At 41.8% G+C, this 26,288-nt stretch overlaps 1 protein-coding gene across 4 annotated transcripts in view; it reads left to right on the top strand.

Annotated features, from left to right (window-relative positions):
- bbs9 (Bardet-Biedl syndrome 9) overlaps nucleotides 1-26,288 on the top strand; it is a 181,627-nt gene that overhangs the window by 97,704 nt on the left and 57,635 nt on the right. For all 4 annotated transcript variants that reach the window (XM_058648536.1, XM_058648534.1, XM_058648535.1 and 1 more), the window contains 2 exons: nucleotides 12,673-12,855; nucleotides 18,483-18,732. In XM_058648536.1, the coding sequence (XP_058504519.1) occupies nucleotides 12,673-12,855; nucleotides 18,483-18,732 (433 nt within the window). The remainder of the gene's footprint in view (nucleotides 1-12,672; nucleotides 12,856-18,482; nucleotides 18,733-26,288) is intronic.

The raw sequence follows: 26,288 nt of genomic DNA, 5'->3' as shown, positions 1-26,288 counted from the left end.
ACCCAGAAAACTCCCTCCCTCCTTTAATTCATCCGTCCAGCTGGACTGACCCCCTCATTATTTCAGTTCTGGGTGGGCCTGGCCTTGTCCTGTGAGTGTGAGTGTGTGTGTGCGCGTGTGTGTGTCGGGTCACCTCTGAACCTGTCGAAGTCAAATCCCACAGCCCGGGGCTGCCAGCAGCCAGGGACTCAGCCTGGGTGTTAATCCCAGGTTGGGTGTCACTGCGGTGGGTCACAGTGTGTAATTTAGTCCCCCGCTCTGTCTGGGGCCTCCAGGCCCTTTGGACCACCCAGCACACTGTGGCAACCACTGACCTCAGCATATGTGTGTGTGTGTGTTAGAGGAAAAAAAGGGTGTGTGGATTTAACCTTTTTTTTAAGGATTTTTGTCAGTACTTTTAGGTGTTTGCATTATATTCCTTTAATTCACTACCTTTCAAATGAACGGACTGTTCGGACGTGGATTAAATGCTGATGCTTGCAGTCAAAATAACTAGACCTACAGTAACTCTAATACGCTCAACGTTGGAAACAGTTGTCATCCTCCACAGCGTCTGACAGTATCACAGAAGACGTCTCCTGCCCCCGCTCGCTTCCAGCTTTTCACTGAAGCTCGGGGAAGTATTCAAACACAAGATGTTTTGTTCTTCATGCTTCTTGTGGCCGTATACCGTCACTCCCAGAAACGGAAATATCCGGCATGTCCTCTGTAATTTTGAACGCATTTCCTGAAAACTCTGCCTGACACCAGCTCGGTGTGTGTGTGTGTGTGTGTGTGTGTGTGTGGAAAGTCGAGGATTTCCACTACGGCTTCAAATGAGTGATTTGACTTTATGATTTGGCTTTTGCACAGAGTGCGGCTGCGGAGCACGAGGACGGGGACGATGACGTGTCACAGACGTTTAAGTCTTTTCAATTCTGCTGCGAAACGGTAGCTGAACTCGCTGCCAAACAAACTTGCAAAGGGTATATATATATATATATATATATATATATATGTATATGTATATATATATATATATACATATATACAGTATATTGATCCAGATTGATTGTTTGATCCTTAACACTCCCATACTTGGGGTTTCTGAGGGTCTAAAATATTACCACGCTGTACTAAAACTGCAATTTAATATTTAGTATTCTCGAAGTCTGTGAATTTTTTTGTTTTCTCAATGTGGCCCTAATACTCCGTCGTAGTTATCGGCCCAAGCACTCACGATATATATATGCAGATCGGCATCCCAAAAACATACTTAGTGATTTGGCTTCAGGTCACACTAAATACCTGGCACGTTTTTTCCCCTTAAAAATGTGTTACTTTAAAAGTGCATACATGTTTCCAGTATTTTCTGGATGCGTTTCAATAAAGTGACTGAGAACTAATTATATGGCAGGATAATTATAGCGCTGCTAAAGCAACAAATCTAAGACTCTCGCGCAGTACTGTAAATACTTAGAGGTAATTTGTCATATTTGCTTTACGTCCTGAATTTCGTCTTAAATTGGACTTGTTGAAACCTGCAGACACCCTGATACTGGAGATCTGAGGCTGTGTGTGTGTGTTGTGTTTTCATCTGTCCATATTTCAGACTCTGACAGCCTGAAAAAAATCAAATTCATCATAGATTGAGGGAGGCGAGTGAGTTGGCAAAGCTATAGAGGAAGGACGGATCTCACACACACACACACACACACACACATCACCTATCAGCGGAGAATAAAGCTCTTTGTTCGTGACCGTGTGAACACGCGTGGCAAAGAAAAGCAGAAGGCCTCCCTCTCTCAGCCACGCTGTCCCAGGGAAAACACAAGCGCTGAAGCCGGCTCTTTGACGGAGAGGGACAGCCTCATAAATCACAGCGCCGTGTTTTAGCAGCCATCCGTACCACTGAACGACGGACTGTTAAAGCATCTCCGACAGCCTTGATTGGGGAGGTGGTTAAAAAGTGGACTCTGGCTTTATTTTTCTTACCAAAGAATCCCCAGGCACCTTCTCTCATATTTTTTACATGTTAGGTATTTAGCTCACACTCGCACTCATCTGGATCACCTTAGACGTGTGAAACTGTAGAATGAGCACTTGTTTCTGGATCTGCAACAGCCATTTAAGATGTAAAAAAAAAAAAATCAAAAAATGGCAGAGCCAGGAATTTAATATGTATTTTTAACAGGGAAATGTTTTTGGAATCAAAATGCCTCATTTGTGCCCCCGCAAAAACTCGCATTTCAGCTGAAATGGACACTTTTTCACTTGAACTTGTCATTACAGTACGATGTTAAAAATGATTACACAGTAGAATCGGAGGTCGAAAAACAACACCAGTCGTTTTTCATGTGCATTTTTTCGCTGCAGCTCGTGTCTCCACTTTGCAGCGTATTGGCATGTACAGCGTAAAGGTTAACAATCCATTTAAAAAAATCCTGTCGTCGGCTCTGATCACTGTCATGTAGATCATCCTCGGACACTGCCGGTGATGAGAGGAACCTAAATCCAGGGAACCGCAGTTTGCAGCTGCGCCGCATCCTGCTCTATAATCTCCTCCTGTGGAAAATGTTATTTCCAGACATTTTCTGAAAAACTTAAACACTAAAAATACGTCACCTTGAGCGACAGTGCACATTAGGTGAGCGGTCGTACGGTCGTACGGCGCGGTTATTACAATGTGAGACGTCGAGAAGCGGGACCAGCGAGGGAGAAGTACAATGTGTGTTTAACAGTTTAAGGATGCGGTTTTGCCTCGGCTTATAATCAAGCTTCGACGTACTCATACTGGCCGATAATTGTTTTAAGATGACAGGGGTTGAAGGCCTCATTTTTAATGCAGCTTCTAAAATGGCAGCGAAAATATGCTGATGTATTCGTTTGACTCGCACGTCGGTGAATAATTACCGCCCAGCCAACTGGAGCAGGATGAAGAGGTGATGTGTCACACACACACACACACACACTCGTCTCTCCTTCAACACTCCATTGAGACTTGAGTAAACATTTTTTTTCACTCTCTTTCACTTTTGTCTCTCTGCCAGTTCCATCTCCTGCTCTCTCAGACAGACGGTGTTATCAGTATCTTGAGTGTGTATGTTTGCTTGTTTTGACCAAAGACAATAGTGATTCCTGTCTTTCTGTCTGCCTCTGTGTCTGTCAGACACTGGGAAAAATATGCTGATGACTCCGTCACTCGAACACCGTATCGCTTCATCTCCACCCTCCCCGGTCTTTTCAGGCTGCTGTCACACAGATGCAATATTAAAGCTGGGGTAGGCAACATATATTTGTCATTATTGACCAATAAATCCATATTCAGCTCAGAATTAAACAGAGTTTGACTTGGCATTGATGCCTCTGCTCTTTAGACGATCCCTGGATTGACTGAGCAACATGCTAAGATCAAAAAAGAGACAACATTAGACTAGTAACACCTTTGCAAAGTAAAAAAATAAGCTGTTATATTCACATACATTTACAAAAAAACCCTTATAAGATTCTGATAGAGAAATGGAGGCTGGGATAGTGGTGGTGGTGGTGGTAAAGCTTTGCCTATGGCAGCATTGGTGAAGCAAGGCATTCATTGATCTGAAAGAGAACTACTTTGACCAATTACCACGGTGTCCACTCACATGTTCTGTGTCCTATATCTATCTATGTTCCCTCAAGTCTGGAACATCATCTACACAGTTGATATCACTGAAGAAGACCTGAAACTAGCGACTGAAACCATTACCTCCTCAGGAAATGGTTTATTGACGTTATAAATTGAACTAGAAGTCGGGTCATTTTCCTGTAGACTTCCAACTGGGCCTATTTCATTCTATTTCATTTTTTGTCCATGGGTTGGCCTCATTTGGCAAACATGAAGACTACTTCCACTTCTTCATGTATGGTCTGCAAGGTCACGTCCCTTCAGTGGAAAGGTCACTTTTCCAGCATTGATTTCCAGCATATGGTCAAGCTGGTTGGAATGGGTGGAGAAGAGTGTCAGGGGTAATGTGTGATAAAAGAGTATCAGCCAGAATGAAAGGAAAGATATAAAAGACAGTGGTGAGACCAGCGATGCTGTATGGTCTAGAGACCGTGGCACTGAGGAAAAGACTGAGGAAGCAGAGCTGGAGGTAACAGAGATGAAGATGTTGAGGTTCTCTTTGGGAGTGACGAAGATGGATAGGATCAGGAATGAGTCAATCAGAGGAACAGCACATGTTAGATGTTTTGGAGATAAGGTCAGAGAGGCCAGAATGAGATGGTTTGGTCATGTACAGAGGAGGGATAGTGAGTATATTGGTAGAAGGATGCTGGGGTTGGAACTGCCAGGCAGGAGGTCTAGAGGAAGACCAAAGAGAAGGTTTATGGATGTAGTGAAAGAGGACATGAAGTTAGTTGGTGTCAGAGAGGGGGATACAGAGAACAGGGTGAGATGGAGGAGGTTGATTTGCTGTGGCGACCCCTGAAGGGAGCAGCCTAAAGGAAAAGAAGAAGTAATAACTGCCTGCACTGCGAAGCAATCACAAAGAAAGAAACAAGTCTCCAGGGATGGAAAATAAAAGCAATAAAAACACATGGGTGAAGTATTTTAGGGATGGAGCACTTGCCTCATGTATGTAGACTGTGTGTCTCGTCATGCTCATCTGATGACAGAGGCTCAGGAGAGATGAAGGAACAGTTTGGTTTAGTACAGTACTGTATGTATTCCATTAGGAATACTCCCAAAATAACCAGCTTCTACCATTCCATTTTTTGGCACCCTTCCCTTGGGGTACCAGAGTAAAATGGGATGGTCAGGCTGGAGCTCATCCAACCGGAGTAAATATCTGTTGGAAGTCGGGGCAATTTTCCAAAGTAGTTTACCATTGAGAGGAAGAAAAAAAAAAGAAGATGCCAGCCTCAGCACAGCCCACACCCCGTCGACCGAGTAAATGTACTGTTCTCAGTCTAAAACTCAAGCCTGACCCAGGGCTTCAGCATGCCAAACCATACTGTAGCATGATGGAAACACAGCATCAGAGCAGCACATGCAGCTGTCACTGTGAGAACTGGATGCAGATAAAAGAGACAAAAGGAAGATGAAAGAAAAGGAAGTTGTTGGAGCACATCGCCTGTTCTCAGTGTGTTAGTGTTCGCTGATAGTGTTAGCCGGAGTCCGACAATGTTCTGTGTTTACGTTAACTCCCTGGAATCATTCACACGCCCTGCTGTGTGTGTGTGTAAATGTGTCTTTTGTAAGGACATTTTTTCCTCGTGAGCACATTGTGGCCTTTTTGAGGGTTAAGATGTGGTTTTATGTGGAAATAGGTTTAGGTTAGGGTTAGCCATTAAACATATCCGATGAGAATCTGATCTTCCTGACCAACTGTTCACATTATATACTGCAAGTGATCAGATGTGATCTGCACATGTCCACATTTCTGTAGTTACAGGCCACGCCCCCAGAAAAAACTCAATGTACGACAGAAATCTGCACCTTTTTCCTGTCCCAAATGGTTATGTGATTTTGAAACTGTTGTCTTCCACTGTGTCGATCGTTTAAATTGCCACCGACACCCTCAGATGGTGTCACATTTGAAACCACCTCTGGTATGTGGTTCGAATCAGCTTTGGGAAAATCGGATCTCATGTGTTTTTTTTTTAGCTGTTCAGACTTAAGCTAGATATAATCTGGATATGTTTAACAATCAGATTTGTGCTGCAGTCCAAAGGCCTTAGTTGTGATGGTTTAGGTTAATGTAAACGCGTGTCCTCACACAGACTGCTGTACAGGTACAAGTGTGTGTGTGTTTGTAACCTATCTTTGCACGTGTGTGTCAATGAAAGTCTGTGATCGTTTGTAACTGTATACATGGGTGTGTGACTATTAGTCAGGAAGTGGCTCCTATGATTCCAGCCGCCGTTAAACTGAGATTCTAATTGGCTGTTTAATGAAGACATGGAAACACACACACACACACACACACACACGTATTCATTTGACCTCAACATGAACCTTTCCACACTTTTACCTTTCTCCTCTCATATTCCTCCTCTCAGTGCAAACCTCTCCTCCCCTCGTTTCTCATGTCCACAGAAGTAAGTGCCATCCTCTCATCTCTCTCTCTGTTCTTTATTATCACTTCCTCTCTTGTCCTCTCTTGGCTCTCTTTTCTCTCCTTTTCTCCCTCCCTCTCTGTTTTGTCTTCCCAAGTCTCTCTCCTCTGTTGCTCAGACGGTTTGATGCTGCCACGTGGCTTTATGTATTAAAGACCCACCGTCAATCACACCAACTTAAATCTGTTTATCCAAATAGTGTGTGTGATTTTTCATCCATGTTTCTGTGTGTGTGTGTGTGTGTGTGTGTGTGTGTACCTTGGAGTTCATCCACACTGCTTGCTGTGGCTACATGAGCAGGAAAAATACCAGCTCTGTAGAAGAAACAAACAAACAAACAAACACACGCAGGTTTGTGCAGCTTTTTCCTCTTACGACACTAAATGACTTCCATTTATTTGGACAGTTTATTAAACAAAGTCTTATCCCCAAACCTTAACCATAACCAGTTAATGCCGGACCAACCTTAACCATAACCACAACTCAAATCTTGGCCCAAGAAATGAGGTTCTGCCTTATTGGGACCAGGCTTTAGTCTCCATGAGGACTGCTGGTCCTGAGAAGGTCATGTTAGAACAGGTCCTAAAGAACACATCATAGACATTATGTATTCCATAACCCCTTACCTTAACCATCACAATTAAGTGACCTAAACCTAACCCAGATTCTAACCCTAACCCTAAAACCAGGTCTTTAAAGTTGTGAGGACCAGCCAAAATGCCCCCCATAAAGATCATTTCTTAAGTTTTTTGGACCTCACAGAGATACAAACACACACACACACACACACACACGCACACTGACCTTTGTTCCTCACATCTAATCTACAGTGAAGAGAAATCATTTAGGTTCATTCACTTGCAGCCATGTTTGTTTTCACAAACATTCACTCACGTTTGACAGGAACTCATTTGTGTGTGTGTGTGTGTGTGTGTGTGTGTGATTCTCTGCTGATATGTGATCTACCTACACAGAGGATGATTGTTTATTACACTCACAGTGGATTATACTTGGCAAGTTGATGGTAGTGTAAAGATGCAACGCTACTGGTTCTGTTTTTCATCAGTGCACATGCACGGGAATGATATTCTCGCGGAGAACGGACCGATTTGAAACGACAACATAAATCACGACGAGAGCAAAACACTGCCGTTTCTGTAACATCAAATATTATTTTAAACAGCCGGTCCAAAGAGATACAGTACATTTATGACAACTTTTCTACATTTTGAACATGTGTTATTCTATAATTCTTCAGTTAAAATAAAGAAAAGTCATAATAATTCTACGTGGAACCATTTGTGTGACCATACAGGAACTATATCCAGTTTCAGGACATGGTTTCTGCCGAAGGGTTTAAAATCTACTGTAACTTTGTCTGGTTATTGATGGTAAATGCAAAATAATAAACATCAATCTTTCCCCAGTGATTAAATTATTAATCAATTACTATTAATTGTTGACAATTAATTGAGTTTTTTTCTCAATAATTAAAACAAGCTCTCTGATCTGATTTTTCTGGTGTCGTTGCTCCATATAACAAATAAACCATTAAAAACTGAATCATTTTGGTTTATGGACAAAACAAGACATTCAAGAACATCATCATTTCCAGGTTTGAGAAACATTGATCAACATTTTCTGACATTTTATGGACCAAACAAGTTCTCGATAATTGGAAGAATAATCAATAATCAAATACATCAAATATTTTTGTTCTTAGATTCACTGAAAACAGTCCATTAAAATGAGTCCCTGTTATAATCCAGCATCAGAATAACTCCGAAACACATTTTCATAAGTGCTGAATAGAAGCGACCAAAACCACAAATCAGGATTTTTCCCAGATAATCTTTAAGTAACTTAAAAGTTTGTCGGAGCTTCAACTTTTTCTGCAGACATTTCTTATTTTTTGCAAAATATTTATAAACAAGGTCGACGAGATCTTCAAAAAACACTGACTCAGCGTTGATAAATCATTTCAGTCTGATAAGTGGAGCAAACGCTGCGGCAGGATGCTGAGCGTCAAACATCGGCACATCAAACTCTCGTTAGCCTCGTTAGCAATTTTTTGCAGCGTGACCACAACATCGTCATTTACGGTAAAAAAGCATCGCTGTGTGAACACACAGCAACAAACTCCTCCCTTAGGCTTTTTTTTAAATTTATTTTCGCATCACTTCATGTGTTTGGTTATTTGGTGGTTTTTCAATTTTATCCCCCCCCACTACATTTGTTTATGTTTCTCCGCTTTCTGATTGGTTCTCGCAGATGTTGCCTCTTGTAGCGACCAAACCTCATGCACTCCATCAGCTAGAAATACTTCATTAAAACCACAGGCCACATAGATTGTGTATACAGTGTGTGTGTGTGTGTGGGGGGTGTCAGTGATGCATTTCCACAGATAAGTATACGTATGAATTCTGTGTTTATGTTGTTCCGTACATTTCTTGTGGCTTTGGTACATGTGTGTGAGCACATTTCAGTGCATTTGTGCGTGAATATACAAACATGACTGTTTGTGTTTGTGTCTGTGTGTGTGTGTGATTTTTACCTCAAATGTTGGCCGTTGTGAGGAGCCGAAACACTGTTGCTCTCTTTGTTTAGGATGAAATAAAACATGGACGGATAGAAGCAAAGCCTACATTCATTTCAACTTTTATGAATTGATTTTTTTTTGTCGTTTTATGAAAGAACCTTATTAACCTTAAAAAAAAGGGGGAAAAAAGAGAAAAGAAATCAGTGTTAAAGTTCCATCATCTGAGATGTAAAGCAGGTCTAAGTGTGTGAGATAGAGCAGAATGTCCCTTTATGTGTGTTGAATGCAGTCCAGACAGGAGATCAGAAGCTCAGCAGCTTCCACTGCAGGTTGTTTAAGGTCAGGAGCAGTTCAGCTGCTGACACACAGCAAACACACTGTGTGTGTGTGTGTGTATCTCTGTGAGGACCAAAAATCCTACAAACCAGAGGGAGTGAGGACATTTCAGCTGCTCCTTGCAACTTTAAAGGGCTTTTTGGGAGGACTATAAGACCTGGTTTTAGGGTTAGGGTTAGAAATGGGTGTAGGTTAGGGTGAGGTTAAGGGTTACGGTAAGGCATTTAGTTGTGATGGTTAAGGTTAAGGTAAGGGGCTAGGGAATGTATTATATCTATGAGGATCCTCACTACGAACGTGTGTGAAATAATGTCTAGCTTTATCTCGTGTTCACATGATCCAGACTTCACATATGTGCATGTTTGTGTGTGTGTGTGTGTGTGTGTGTGTGTGTGTGTGTGTGTCCTACCTAAATGTGTCTTTGTGTTCTCTCAGCTGGCATCAATCAGAGTGTGTGTGTGTGTGTGTGGAGCCGAGCTGCTGCCAACAATGAAGCCCTTCACTGGACCCGGAGCCTTTTATCAATACACACACACACGCACACACACACACACACACACACACACACATTCAGAGACCCCAAAGGGAGGGTTTTGGGGTCGTGTGTGTGTGTGTGTGTGTATGTGTGTGGTATTGCATAATAGAAAGGGTGCAGGACAATATCAGGAATTCATTCACCGGGAGTTATAGAAGTTTATAAGCTGAAATATGTACTTTTTATATCTTTGGATAACGGTTTGTTTCATATTTTTGTGACATTTTCTTTAGCGCTTGTAGGCCAAAGGTCACGGTGACCTTCCAAAATGTGGCTGATCTTGCAACATCTCAGCAACATGTTGACATAAAGGTTTTCGACTGGACCCGGAGATTAAATGTTTAGATGTGAGTGGTCAGAGGTCAAAGGTCAGAGTGAGTGGCCTCATAAAAACATGGCCTCTTGAACATTAAATTCCTTTTAGGTCAACAAGGGCACATACGATGTGAAAAAAATAATGGACACTGTGTTTCAGTTTCCTCCTGAAGCCAACCAGGAAATGAGAATATACTGAATAGCCTATAGGGGGTGCTGATGTACTTATTACATCAGTTAACATTTTATTGAGGAATCACTGGACACATGATGTCAGATTATGAGTATGACCTCGACTGAAACATGTCATTTTAGATGCTTCGTAATGTAACATTGAAAATGTCCTGCAAATGCACATTTGCTTCACTTATTCTTGTATTTATTCCATATTTATTGTTTATTATTCATGTTTTTTTATTTGTTTTCTAGTTTTGAGTCATGATTATTTCATAGATTTTTATTCCTGCTCCCTGCTCTGACTTCCCTGTGTGTGCACAGTAGATTCACACACATCATCAAGACTGGTCTTGTATGAATGTGTACATGTGGTCTGTGGACTAGAGTAACTTCATTTCCCTTTGGGGATTAATAGTTTTCTGTGTCTGTAGCGATACAAACACAGACCATTTACCATGAGGTGTTTATTGATGAAGTAAATGTGTGAGGTTAATATAATAATGTGTGGATGAAAGTGAGTGACACTGAGTCCACATGTGACCTCGGCCATGTGAGAGAGAGAGAGAGAGCCAAGCAGATAGGTCAGCGCACAAACGCGAGGAGGTGAAGTAAGGTTTTTACCTCACAGTGTTTACATCATAAAGAAGGTATGCACATACCGATATGTCAGAAGTTTTGTATTTCACAATTCAAAACGGCTTATTCTGGCAAGTGCTGCTTAACCCTGACACTCACACACACACACACACACATCTCTGTTTTCGCAGTATCAAATGCCGAGCACTGAATCCATTTGTCAAACAAACCGCTGGCGTGTGTTGGCGCTCAGGCCTGCAGATCACTCATTTATCTGAACACACACTCGTCCATTAGTACCAGATCTGCTTTCACCTCGTCCTTTTCGCTCTCCATCTGCTCATCTCTCCCGCTCTCCTCCCTCGTCTCCCGTTTCCCTCCTTCCCTTTGTCCGGCTTGTCCTCTCTTGTTGTCCTCGTCACCATCCGTCTTGCCCTGTCATCACTCGTTCACGCCGCTCCTCTCATCTCTATTCCTCTGTTGTTGCAGTGATGGAGGGATGGAGAGATTGACCTCTGGGCGGAGGTCAGAGTTCACCTGGTCCCACTACCGCCACACCTTGTTTCATGCATTCACTCGCCGACTTTTAAACACAGCTGAGCTGTGTACTTAAGTAGAGCCTAGATGAGCTTAAAGAGATAGTTTGGGATTTTTTTTGAAGTACGGTGGTGTTGAGGTACTGACGGCTCTAAGACAGCAAGGGAAGCTCAGCTTCCTCTAGAACAGAGGTTCTCAAACTCTTAATACCAAGTAACACCATTATCACCAACTTTAAAATACAGTGGTGTAAATAGGTCGAGCAAAGTCAGCCACAGACTTCTCACAGGAGGCAGATTTTTTTCCAATAAGATCATTTCTAAGATGGAGTGAGAGATAAAGCGCTTGTTTCATTTTCTACGCACTCCGGTCAAACTGGCCTGGCAACCAAAACAAAGGCTTTAAAACAACACACAGAAAAGGAGCTGCACCATCCCCACCATGTTTCATGACATTGTACAGTAGAAGGCTATATGTTGCATATCGGACCTCTAAAGTATCTCCGCACATGCTTTTTTCCCATTTTCAAATGTTTTTAGGGGGACCATTCCTTGTTGATTGATGTACGAACATCAGAAAACAAGCATCTGTCCAGACTCGGTGATATTTCATTTTAGGTTTCCAAAGAGGAGGAAGTGGATTTGTGTCCTTGTTCCCACAATCTATTATATTTTAGGGTTGTTTCCTGAAGTCTGTTGAAATTAAACTCTCACTCTGAACAAACCGCACCACTGTTCCTCTTGTTAGAGCTCTGGAAATCCCATTTTCGGGCCATTTGGGATCATTACAGCTTTGCCTCTTTTTCAACTGGAAAAATAAACGGCAATAAAAGGACAAAACACAGCCGAGTTCAAACGGACCGCTCCGTGTGCGCTGAAAGTCTGATGACTTATCCTTACAGTCTGTTGGCCTCCGCTCAAGAGTTTTCATGAACCTGTCCTGCATGTTTCTGCACGGTTCAGACACTTAAACACTGCTTATGTGGAGCTTAAAGGTTCCAACGTTTACTGAGGGAGGTGATTATTTTCATCATCGATTAATCGTCTTGTCCGAAAATGTTGATCAGTGTTTCCCAAACCTGGAAATGATGACGTTCTCAAATGTCTTGTTTTGTCCACAAACTAAATTATTCAGTTTTAATGATTTATGTGTGATATGGAGCAAGGAAACCAGAGAATAATCACATTTAAGAAGCTGAAAAAAACAAAAAACTTGTTTTATTTATTGAAAAAAACAATACTAAAACCGATAAATCGAATATCAAAGGCCCTAAATGACATCACACTCCTGTGTGTGTTGTTATCCTCTGATTTTATAGCTGCTCTGCCTGTGTTTCATTTGACTACCCAGAGTTACATGTTTTCATTGTGTTGTACATGTATGAGAATGTTTGGGATCATTTTGGAGTTTAAACAAAATCAATTTAGCTTCACAGTTTGTTGTTCTATAAAAGTTTTCTTTGATTAAGTCAATACAGTACGGTGGCCTGGAAGTGCAAACCATTATTACAAACCGTGAAGCAAGAAATGAAAAATGAATAAATTGCATTGTAATATTAACCGACTCCTCCCTCCTGCAGGTGATAACGCTGGCTGAGGCTGCAGAGGAGAACCGAGCTCTGCTGGAGGAGGCGTTCGCCCGCCTGCGGAGCGCCACACACCTGCTGGTGCTGCTGCTGTCGCTGTGGCAGGGCCTGACCCCAGACCAGACCGCCATCCTGGAGGCCACGCTGCTGCCACTGCTGCAGGACACGCCACAGCTGGTACACACACACACACACACACACAGGGCCATTAAATGTCAGTTTCTGTTCAACAATCTGTAGTTCACTCAATAAACACAGCCTCAGCTTAAACACACACTGAACATTTTTTAAATAAATTAAGTCTTTCCGGTCCCCTTAGGAACACACACGCACACACAGACACACGCAGACACACACACACACCGTGAGGACTACTGGTCCTGACAATTGTCTTTCATAATCGAGAATCTTTGGATTATTTTTCTCGATGAATCGAGTACTTGATTGATTCATAAAGTGTCAGAAAACATTGATCAGGTTTTTTTTTAAACCTGGAAACGACGAGGTTCTCGAATGTCTTTGTTTGTCTTTGTTCACAAAGCCAAATGAATCAGTTTTAATGATTTCTTTATTACGTGGAGCAAAGAAACACGAAAATATTCACATTTAAGAAGCTGAAAAATCAGAAAACTTGTTTTATTTATTGAACAAAAACACAGATTAATCAAATACTCATTGCAGCCCTAGTTTATACCGCACAAGGTTGTGACAAATACACGTATATATATGTATGTGTGTGTATATATATATATATATATATATATATATATATGTATGTGTGTGTATATATATATATACACACACACTCACTTTCTGACACTCAACACTCTGGGGTACAACTTTATGATGAATGTGTGTGTGTGCGGGTGTAGACAACGCACAAATACACACTAGGTCAAGGTCACGAGGACAACGAACGGACGACACTGGCCTATAATCAGACTGATGCTTTGTCTGTCTTTGTGTGTATTTTTGTCCACTGTGTGTGCGTGCGTGTGTATATTTGTACGTGTTTATCGCGCGTATGTTACCAAACGGTGGTGTTGACGTTGCGTTCTTCCATTTGCTGTAATCACGAAAGATTTGCCGCCCCGTGGAGACCCGTGAAGCCGAGTACCTGTGCGTGTGTGTCATTTTTCCACAGCTCTGATCAATCCCCTGAACCTCTCATTACCACCGAGACTATTTCCAGCCTCTCTTCTGACACGCTCACATTACACACACATAACACACATAAACATCTGTGTCTTCATAAACAGCAGCAGCACATAAAATATCTGCAACAGGACACACACACACACACACACACACAGCGAGAGAGAGTGGACAGAAATAGGTTGAAAGGTTCATTTGATGAGCCTCAAGGGGCTGTTTGTTTGTGTCTGTGTTTGTCTATGTGTGTGTGTGTGTGTACACATGGTATTTTAAATGGGATTAATGGCATTAAATGAATTACCAGTAATCAGGGTCATGTCCATGACATGAAGACAAACAGGTGGATGGAACTGGTGAGCTATTTTCAGAGGACAACACACACACACACACACACACTCCATCGCAGAACGATGACTTACAGTTTGTGTAGCAGCTAAAAATGAAAAGGTTATATCAACCCTCTTATATTGATTTTATAAATGTTCAATGAGTGATTTCTTCTCTTTCCATATCTGGCAGTAATTCAGCTTTTTAGGAATTACTGTACTGAGAAGCTGACGTCACAAACGGACGGTCGTTCCGCAGATGTCTAAGTATCCATCTTAACCCTCAGAAAAGCCTTCATAGTTGTGACCAAATGTCACCTGTAACATTAGTGTATAGATTATGTGATTATCCAGCTGAGCTACAAAGTGCAAAGAACTCTAAAAATGTCAGAAATGTGCTGCTGACGCCTGGAGACAGGAAGGATTCTTCTGAACGGCAGATGTCCACACTCGGAACATTTATCTGAAAGAAAATAGACAGAATATTTCGAATGAGAGAAGGAGAAGGAGTGAGGAGAGGAGAGGAGAGGCCCTTCTGTCTGCAGGAAAAGAGGTGAGCAGGAAGAGGAGAAGGAGGAGGAGGAGTAGAGGAAATGCGTCTGTGTGGTATCTAACGAAACGTCTCATTTAGCTGCAGCCGAGCAGAACTCTGCCGCCGCCTCCTCCTCTTCCTCCACTTTTGCATTCCTCCTGGTTCTCCTTCGTCTTCATCCTCCTCCTACCCCACTTCCGCTTTCACTCTTTTGCATCCTCACCTCTCACTGGTTTTCATTTCACGTGGATGCCATCATTTCTTCTCCTCCTCACTCCACTTCTTGCACCACCTCTTCTTCCCCATTTCTTGTATCACGTTTCTTAATCTCAGTCTCTGTATCTCCATCTTCTCCCACCATTGCAAACTATTTATACATCTCTCATTCTCTTGCTACTGTATAGGTTTTCACTTTCCCCGACCTTTTCTCTTCCTCACTTCCCCTTCTCTCTCCTGATTCCTCACTCTTGTTTTCACCCTTAAATTTCATTTTTGTCTCCACTTTCTTTCTCTCCCCCCCGATCGATCTTCCCCTCCTTCTGAACCCACCCTCCTTCCTCCTTGTCCATCCCTCCTCTTCTCTGTCTTTGGTCTCTTTTTACCCATCTGTCACTTAGCTCTTGAACAGAGTTGCTGACGCTGTCTGTGTGTCTGCTATTCCTGCATGACCACCCAGTTCTCCTGCCCGCTGTTTACTTTACCAGAATCCATCACAGAGCAGAAAGCATCGCCTCATTCGGGCTTTCTAAGTTCTTCACCAGAACTTTCAAGCATTGGACCTGCAAATGTGTCTTCACCTTTTTTTTTATTTAAAAGTTCTTTGCAGCACTGAGTTGAGTGGTTTCTCTAAGGTTTATTAAGAGGTTAGTAAAGTCATTTGTGTTTTATGGAGTGAGTGAGTGAAACTGATAGCTCATCAAAATGACTTCACTGAAACATTGAAGGAATCTCAAACAAAGATTCTTGGACAACTCAGCATCCATGGCCCTTTCATGTAGGCTCATATAGACTGTATTTAAATATTAATGTAGTCACCGAGTGTATTCTCTTGAATTGTAAAGATTTTCCTGAAGAGTTCATGGCCTCTCAGTGTTACTGTATACATTTTTTATATGTTAGGTTTTTATTTTTATTTTCTAATTTAATTCTATTTGAATGCCCCAACGTCAAATGTACTTGGCAATAAATACAGATTCTGTTTTTTTCATCCATACGGAGGAGTGTTAGGGCCACATCTAAAAAGTCATAATTCTCAGATTAAAGTCATATTTCTGAGAAGAAAAATCATAATTCTGAGATTAAATTTGAGTTTGGCCCTAATACTCTTCCATACATCTGAGTGTGGTCTCTACTAGTTTAAATAAACAACAACAAGATAACGCTGGACAAACTGCAACCAAGGATTGATACTTATTTGGACCACACTGCCAATAATGTGATCATGCATGTAAACATCCCTGGTGTGTTACTTTGTTACAAGTTACCAACGCTGATGCTGTGATAATATTCCATAATCGTAAAATCCTGACTATAAGAAATGGAGTAAACAAAAGGTTATCCCACAAAAATGCTTTATTGGATTACTGTTGGTTTATTATGTTTGACAATTATGTTTTATTGTTAAACGACCTCTAGTGGCCATAGTAGTAACGACAAGACCAGAGGAGAAGGCCAGGTCACGCAGCGTGATGAATTGTGCCTCAAAAGGACGTTGTTATCTAGTCATATTTGAAACTGATTAAACCCAGAGGGTTAACGTTGTGACAGCTACATTCAGATATTTCATTAGAAAAAAGCAACTCACTGATTTGGTCTCACCCCCCGGAGACTGAGTGTATGACAGAGCTGTTCTCACAGAGCCGTAACTCCGGCTTCTCAAATGACTTTCCCAGTTATGATGGGAATGTCAGGACAGAGAGAGATCGCTGCCTGAACCTTTCCTTGTCTCTTTGGGAGTCCTCCAAGGTTGCGTGCTAGGTCCGGGGATGTTTTCTCCATGGCCGTCCAATAAGGCTGTAATCACACCTGGGATTTACCCCTCGTCGAATCCAATATTCTTGATGCAGCCTGTAGACAAAACTGAAAAGTCCTCTGCAGTAGATTTGTCCTCAATTGCAGACAAAACATACATAAACAGGTCAAACCAGAAAATATCTGAATTATGTAAAAAGACAATATTTCTATTGTGACATTGGGGGGAAACGTGAATAAACAAGTGTTTTTTCTACAAGATAGAAATATTCCCTTTAGGAAATTACAGAGACAAATACAGGAAATAAAACAATGAATAGGATGCTGTTGGAGTCAGCAAGTGATTGTTTAGACTTATTGCAAGATGGTTAACGTTGTGGGATAGAGGCTAATGAAAAGTTGTAAAGGGATTATTGATAAATAACAACGACATTTTGTTGCCTACAGGCTTCACAGTCACAAACTGAATGAAAATAGAAGAACACAAACCCTCCCTTGTTTCGTGCTGCATGGAACAGGAAACGTCTGCCCGATCTCTGCATTAGCGGGAACTTTGTCTTAATTTATCGCCGTGGCCTCGGTCCAAACCTGCTCCGCTCCGCCTTTTCCTTGCTCCCTTTCTTCTTGTTGAGGAGGATGAATGTGTGCAGTTTAAGGTTTAAAGACGTTTAATTTTCCTCCGCAGCATGTGGAACGTGTGTGTGCGAGCTCGCCAAGTTTCCACAGAAACCTGCAGTTATGTCGTTCCAAGTATTTGATAACCTGGTGAGGTATTGTGGTAAGAATAGGTCACCCACCTCCCATCTCTCCTCCTCCTCCTTTGCTCCCCCTAATGCTCCTCCCCTCTTATTTTCACCCCTTCAGGCCCTCCACCTCCTCCTCTGTCTGCGCTTCTTTCCTCCGTTCTTATCTCCACTCGCCAATCGTCCCTCCGCTCGTCTCTTTCTCGGTCTGTAATATCTGCCTTCGCCTCTGTCATCATCTCATCTCCTTGACCTTCTCTCTCTCTCTCTGTCTTCCCCTGTCTCAGTCTCTGTCTCTCCGTCATCATCATTACAGGGTTGATTACCTGTCATTATGGCTCATTAGGGGCCTATCAGCATGGCGGCAGAAGGCGGGAGGGGGGGAGGAGGGATGAGGGAGAAAGGGGGAGGGTTGTGGAGAAAAAGGGGATGGTGGGAGGATACCTGTCAACACACCCGTCCAATGTCAAACGCTGAGACGGTTACATATAGATTCAGGGGTTTTTAGGATGAGATAAGTGTCTGTGGCTGAGTGTGTGAGGGAAAGAGAGGGAGAGTGAGGGAGAAGGAGAAATCAGAGATGCCCAGACAAGATACCCTGACTGCAGACAAAAGATGGGGAGAGAGTGACGAGAGTCTCTGTGCTTGTATTTAAATTTCACATAAACTATTGGTCGTTAAACCACTTCCTCCATCTTCTCTTCCAACCCAGTCGCCACGATCACATGTTTTTTTTTTGCAAACCAGAGATGGAGTATGTGGAAGCTCACATTTCCCAACTAACGTTACATTGCTCATTTACATATCTACAGATGTGATTGCCAACATGCTGCTGTTTAAACCACTCGTGGTGCTTTTGGCATCAGTGAGGATGATGATAACAATATCCTGGTCATGAATGTGGTCAGGTTTAGGCACATTGAGTAATCTGTGGTCAGGCATATGTTAGTCTATGGTCAAAATACACCAGGATGCCTCGGCCATATCCCACCCATCCACCTCAAAATACATGAGAAACACATAAGTTTACCGTTCTTTCCCAACTCTAAAAGTTCCTCTGTCCTCCTGTCTCCTCAGGGCTGGGAGGAGAGCTGCGACGCGGCCGTCTCTCACCTCCTGCGGAGCTGTTTGTCCAGGAGTCCCAAGGATCAGGCCACATCTCTGGCTCAGGCGGGCGGCCCGCTGCTGGGCCTCCCCCGTGACACCACTCGCCTGAAGAAGCACATCACACTGCTGTGCGATCGCATCGGCAAGGGAGGCCGCCTCACCCTGGGGTCCGAGGCCAACGTCCAGGTCCCCGCCCAGGTCCAGAACCTGGCTGCTCCTGGTGAGTCAGTAAGAGGAGAATTGTCTGTGCAGCGTGTCTTTACACAGTAAAGCCCAAGATACACTTCCAGTTCCGACTTCCGATGTAAACGTTACGCACCATAAGCCCTGCTCTTAAACACAGACAGGCCGTGTATCATTCTGAGCTGAGACCTCCATAGAAAGGTACGTTTCTGTCAGGTTTCTGGCATTTCGAGTGTAAATCTGATAAAAGACATGCACTAAACTTCAGTTATTCTCCAAAGGTTGAAGTGAGAACTAGATAACAGATAATGTCAATGTGAGCCCCTGTAAGAAGACAGCGGGAGGATCATTCTGAGTGGACGATGAAATGCGTCCTGCCTTCTGTATTTTATGCACAACTCTTCCATTTCCATCTTATGTAATAACTCCTGTGTGAACTAAAGGGGGCGGGGCCAAGCCGTAGGTCAATGGTGCTGTCATTAATAATAAAACGTGATCATCGTGAGATCTGAAATCAAACTTCTAAAGTACGGTCAATCGCGGTTCAGGTTTAAACTAAACGTCAACTTTGAACTGTGTCCATCTTGAGTTTTGTTCAGCTGTGTGTGCCTGCGTGTGTGTGTGTGTGTGTGTGTGTGTGTCTGTGTGTGTGTGTGTGTGTCTGTGTGTGTGTCTGTGTGTGTGTGTGCCTCATATAAGATGGTCCCCTGTTGAAGATTTTAGGCGTCAGCAAGCAAAAACATGAAGACTATTCATGCTCCACTTTACAGGCCAACACACACTCGTATTTAAATGCATCTGTACACACACACACACACACACACACACACAACTACAGGTACACACCCATGACACACAAAAACATGGATACACACACCTACTTTGGCACATGTAGTGTCACATTTGCAAAGTTGACACACTCATAAATTCATATACACACACACACACACACAGAATGTACGGATCATTTAGCCCTGGCTGAGGTTTATAGCGGTGTTTCTGACAAGATCATCAATTACAGTCTGTTTTCTCTCCTCCCTCTTTATTTCATTTATTCCTCCTCCTCCTCCTCCTTATTTCGCCTTCTCTCACAATTCCCCACACAAAATCAAAACGTTAAAAATAAATCTCCAACTCATCTCGTAGTCGTGCAAACAAAACCGCTCTTGTATCGCCGCACAGTCGGGCTGCTGTAGCTCCACTTATTTGTTACCCCGTTAACCCGCAGATTTAATTGGTGACAAAGCTGTTAAAAAAAAAAGAAAGAAAGAAAGAAGGAAAACGATGGCACCGAAAACAAGGACGTACGGCCAATAACGCACAACGTCAGTGAAGCGCCATCATTTATACAAATGACTCTGGCTTTAATATTCTTAAATATATAATGAGAGAGGCAAACTGTGTGTGGGGGAAAAAAAATAGCACGTATTCAAAAACTCCACACAGTTTAATGATAAACACACATCACACACACTCTTTCTCTATGTGTGTGTGTGTGTGTGTGTGTGTGTGAGAGAGAGAGTGAGAATGGTCCATAAAAGTTTAAAGGCTTGTTTAAAAAGTCATTAGAATGATTACAGTAATTCAACACAAGGTTCACTGGAAGTCAACTCAAGTCTATTAATTGTGCACTTCAGGTTTTGCTCACGTTGTGAGGACCTGTGTTTGTTTACTCGGGGACTCCTCGTCCTCACAGGGACAAAAAAACAAAACACAAACACACACACACACACAACACGGACAAGATTAAAAAGATTAAGGTGAAGACGTGTTTCAAGGTAAAGGTTAGGTTTAGGTTAGTGTGTGTGTGTGTGTGTGTGTGAGAATGTGTTTGTGTTTGTGTTTTCTTCTCATACAGTCTCTCCCCTCTCTTTTGGTGCGCTGCCAACATTTATATATGCACACAAACTCACACACACACAGACACACACACACCAAAAACACATTGCTCTTCAGTAAACAGTCGTTTGTTAGCCGTCTCAGATGTTGCTTTTTCACTCGCCCGTAAACATACACATTTGTTTACGTTTCCAACAACACCGGCGGCAACAGTTTCCCCTTCAAGACCACAGACACACACACACACACACACACACACTGGGATACCACACAACAAGCCCCACTTCATTGGTTGTGTGTGTACATCTCCGTGTAATGTGTTTATGTGAGAGTTTCCTGGAAACACACACACACACACACAAACTTCTAAACACAGAGTGACATTATCACTCTCACTGTTCAATTTTCACTTTCTTTGTCCTTTAACATAAAAAGAGTGAGTGTGAGTGTGTAAATGTCTCCCTTGTTTGTTACGACGCCACCTACTGTTTCATGCCCTGCGTTGCTTGATGAATATAGACCAGGTCCGTTTGAATTTGGTCCTGGAAAGTCCTTGAATTTGAACCCTGATTCAAGCACAACTCTGTTTATTTTTCATTTCTGTCCCCCAGCGACAGTTAAGTCTCATCTGGTCAAAACAAAAGGAGAACTTATTTCTGATTACAGAAAACAAAACGCTGTGTCTGTTTCAATCAACCACGTCATACAAATGATATAAAAAGACAACCATTTCCTACATAGTGTTGCGTTTCATCCACATGTTTTGGGACGTTGACTGTACTGTGATTGGTCAAAGCCTCCTATGATGGGACAGAATTATCAAAGCTTGGGAAAAGAGCCTAGAGGAGGTGCTGAATCCTGTTTTTTTGCTAAGATTCACTAGATGCACATTATGCTGAAAGGTTTTTATTGAGTTATTCATCGGTAATCGCAAAAAATAGATTTAAAAATAGCTTTAAAGTATTTTTTCCCTTGTCAAATTTGATGGTCCAAGGACAGAGAAGTGGAATGATTTATAGAGATGAGTTGGTATTGTACTTACTGACATGTTCTTTCTCTAATGAAGTCAAAAGATCTGGTTTTGGTTTGTTTGAAAAAAACAAGGACTCTTCTTAGGACTCTGCATTGACTTACATTCATTTGGACAGTGTTTCCTCCAAATTTGACCACTTAATATAACCTGTTAATGTCCAACCCGAACCTTAACTTAACCACAACCCGTAAACGTAACCAGTTCCTTAGAAATAAGGTCCTGCCTCATTAGGAGCAGGTTTTGGTCTCAATGAGGACTACTGGTCCTGACAAGGTATGGGTTTATGCCAGAACACACACACACACACACACACACACACACACACACACATACATTACACATCCTCCAGTCCACAGTTGTGTGTGTTATTTTCAGTGTGCCACTGCGAGCTGTGGTTTGGGGCCTGCTTCTATTTTAGACTTAAAGAGAGGGGAGAAGATGGGATGTGTTTGAGTGCATATACGTCTGTGTGTGTGTGTGTGTGCGTGCGTGCACATACAGCATGTGTGTGTATGTTCAGAGGACACAGAGTGTAAGGAAAATACATGTAGTATGTTTTAATGTGGGTCAAGTCTTGTGTGTAATCGTGAGCAGCTGTCTTTGTTCCTTCTCTGTGGTGTTTGCAAATTGAAGAGTTTTCTTATGTATACAGTATATATATATATTTATATATATATATATCTACAGTATGAATATATATATATATTCTTTCTGCACTTTCTAAATGGACAACTATAGGGCACGGGAAGATTATGAACTATTTATGTTATATTTTCCTCACCAAAATGCTGTAATTGTGTAATTCACACGATGTTATGGCAAAACTATTTAAAAATGAAGCTTTAAAGCAGGGGTGTCAAAGTCATTTTAGTTCAAGCATCCTTTTACAAAACTTAAGATGAACAACCTGAAATTTATTGAATAAAATAAGTGCAGTTTCATCAATATTATGCCTCAGTTTAACATTTACATGTGCATTACAACGTACAGATCACAGTGGATCTACAAAGGCACAAACATAGTCACAGGTATCTGGAAATGAAAAGTATAGTATTACCAAATTAGTTTGACACCTCTGCTTTAAACTCTTAACCCTTTAACACCTAAGCCTCAAAATGTCTGTCTGGACTTTATTTTAACCATAAAAGGGCCATTTTTCCAGAATAACTTTCAATATTTACAGTTTACTGCACGTTAAAATAGTGTATTAACAATTTAAAATGAAGAAAAACAAAAAGTTTTATTTAGAAAAAACCCCCACAAACCACCAGATTTTGTTAAATGTGAAATCTGAACAGTATAACACACATTTAGAATAACATTCGTTTGAGTTTTTTGTCTTGTGTACAGGCGTTTTTCCAACTCTCTCCTCTCTGGTGACAAAGATGCTGATTCGCAGACTTCCTGCAACAGCACGAGTGAAATTATCGTATAAATAACCACATGTTTAATTTGACTTGCAACTTCTCAGCTTTCAGAAACTATTGCAATTTTTCTGATAGCACAAACCGTTGCGTAATTACGGTGATGCAAAGTGCGCTTGCGCAAACGTGTCGTCTGCGATACGCTCCATGTTAAAGGGTTAAATGGGCACCAAGGCCATAGGGAACTAAGGACTGGAGTTCCCCTGAGCAAGGTACCCAATCCCTGTTGCTTATTGTTAAATTTACACTCTAAATTGACCCAGCCACAGGGGGGCGTTCTCCTTGTGCCGCTCCCAAACCGGAATAAAATGGAAATTCTGCGTCTGGAGGGTTCGTTGGGTGAAAAATATCTGCCAAATCAAATATGTGGCTCATCTGCTGTGGCGACCCCTAGAGAGAGAGAAGCCAAAAGACAAATGTAATTTAATTTTATTTAGAAAAAAAATCCCTTGTGGTGCTTGACCAGCTGGACAGCATTTTCCAGTTACCCTCATGGAAAGATTTTCACTGGTGCTGATTATCCCAATAATGGAAACTCACCAAAATCGACTTATTATGAGTATTTCTTACTGGAACAGATGATTAAATCTCATATCGTCTCATCCCCTGATGGCACTCGTCTACATATATACAATTAAGAGTGAAAAAATGGCTCGAGGTTACGACTGTAAAGAATCTGTACATGTACGTACGTGCATGTGTGCATACGAAGATGTGTAAATTGAGGGGGGATTGAAATAGCGTAAAGACCGCAGCCAAATTGCTGGCAACCACAGCACTGCACTGTCACCCCATCTTGAAACCACAGCCCAGAATAAGCAGGAATGCGCTGGTGTCTCCACACTGCAGACCAACACGGAGCGGACTATTGGAAGCAGCTTCACCCCTCAACCAGTCTCTCCAGAAACGGTTCCAAAAAACTGGCCCCAAACTGTCCCAGACCAGCCCAAACACTCCCACACCATCCCGAGCTGTCACAACACGGCCCAAAGCTTCTTCAGCGTCTCCCCAAAATTGTCACGGACCGACCCAAAAACCATCGCCATCTCAATACAAACAGACCCACACGTGTCCAGAGTGATTTACACGCTCTCAGCTGTATCTCAACTACATCAAACCTGCGCCAAGCTGTCCGACGTTTATGAAATACACCACGCGGCGTCTAAACATGTGCAGGGGGACAATAAACCTTTCAAACTGCTGCTTATGAGTTGTAGAATTATAGCTAGAAACGTCTGTGACAGTAAAATTCTCTAATATGTGACAAAGTCTGTTCCAAAACCACTCCAGCCGCGCATTAGTCTGCTGCTGCTCATTTTACACAGTTTTTGTCGTAATTCTTTTTCATATCTGGACTCTGCCCCCTAGTGTTCAACGCACAGGAGTGCTTTTATTTTACGGTCTAAGGCGCCACTGCAGTTTAACAGGAAAGGTTAATTTTGTCTGGCACAAATTGTGGCGTCTATGTGGCAAATAAAATAGATCAGAATTGCTTCAAGATTCATGATTAAAACACATTTTTAATATGCTGATTATATACATTAAGTTGTATTATATTATCTATTTATCTCCATACATATAGAAATAAATGGGTATATATTGTTCATACAAAACTCCAACATCAATTTTATTGATACATTTTTTTTAGTAAAATAATTTGCATGAAATTTGCATTATGAAAAATAAATTTAAATCTCCTTTTTCTTCTTTTCTTTACGGAGGAAATATCACTTATTAACCAGAAATCCAATGTGTTATAATATTCCATGGTATGCAAGTCATACATACACCTAATTTGAGTCCATATCTGGTGATATAATCAGAAACAGACGAGTAGAAAAACAAAGAAGAACATGAACATACAATAATAATCAAGAAAGTGTTCAATATTAATGTGATAAAGGCCCATAATCAACATCTCCAATTTATCAATATTATCAATGTTAATGTCACATTTCGGGTGAGTGAATATAATTCTGTAATTTGATTAAAAAAGAAATGTCTTGAAGTTAGGAGGTGATTGATTTTTACCAAAAGACATTTCTGAGCATAAATCTTTTTTTTTTCTCAATTTTTTTGGTTTTCTATATGAAAATAAGGCAGATGAGTAAATAAAGACAGGTTAAAAATACATTTTATCTCTAATACTGTGAAGAAGGAAACTAAAAAAACGGTTTGTGTATAAATGTTCCTTTCTCTTTTTTAAATCTCCCACAATATAGTGAATTATCTTCTATCTTTACAGAAATGAGATTTTGTTATTATTCTAGAATATCAAATGATTATATTGTGAGGATTAATTCTCAGTATGTTAAAAGACATTAGACGGATTCAGCAGACAAAATGATGTATATAACAGACTACAGAATGTCACAATCATAGAGATTTTCCTCATAAAGGACACGTTTGAATCCCTGAGATGATGCACAGTTGCACAGTTGACTTTCCTCTGCTGCAGCGACTGCCTCTTTACTTCTACTTTTAGAAATATATCATCTCCATGCACTGACGGCCGTTTGCTGCCATTATTGTTGTGCAACTTCCATAACATAATAACTATAATTACAGTGTCATCTGTGCCGTCCCGCTGCTTTTCCTGGGTGTTGAAGTGTGATGCGGCACAGAGCGCGCCGAGTCTAAAGCTCAGGCTCTAAAACTGATAAACCCGACCCGGCGACGCAAATATAGACGTAACCGAGGCAGAGCCACGCCCACTATTTAAAGAGTGAGAGAGAGAGGGATGAGAGGGAGGAATGTGGGAGGTCAGTGTGTGTGTGTGTGTGTGTGTGTGTGTGTGTGTGTGTGTATGAGAGAGAGAAAGACAGAAGGAAAGAAAGAGAAATGTGATTTTGTTTCAGACTTGCTCCAGAGGTGGGCTATTTCCTCACCTCATGTTGATGTAAGACTGAGGTTAACATGCACGCACGCGCACACACACACACACACACACACACACACACACACACACACACACAACCACATTCCCCATGAAATTGTAAGACAGCGTTAAAAAAAACCCGACTCCCCTTAGAAAAACACCTGCCAAATTAAGTGTGAGGCATATCCCATTTCAAACAAATGTGTGTGTGTGTGCACGAGAGAGAGTGTGAGAGAGAGAGAAAGAGAGAGGGGGAGAGAGAGAGAGAGAAGCCACAGGCTGTGCTCTTACCAAAGAGAACAAGATTGGCTTTAGAAAAGGCCAGGATAAATATTAGAGAGGACTTAAGGTAATCTACACATGCACACACACACACACACACACATAGCTGAAGACGCAGTGGGGGAGATGGAGACACA

Source organism: Solea solea, chromosome 13, assembly GCF_958295425.1.
Source record: "Solea solea chromosome 13, fSolSol10.1, whole genome shotgun sequence".
Classification (NCBI taxonomy): domain Eukaryota; kingdom Metazoa; phylum Chordata; class Actinopteri; order Pleuronectiformes; family Soleidae; genus Solea; species Solea solea.
This window is presented reverse-complemented; position numbering and strand designations above follow the sequence as displayed.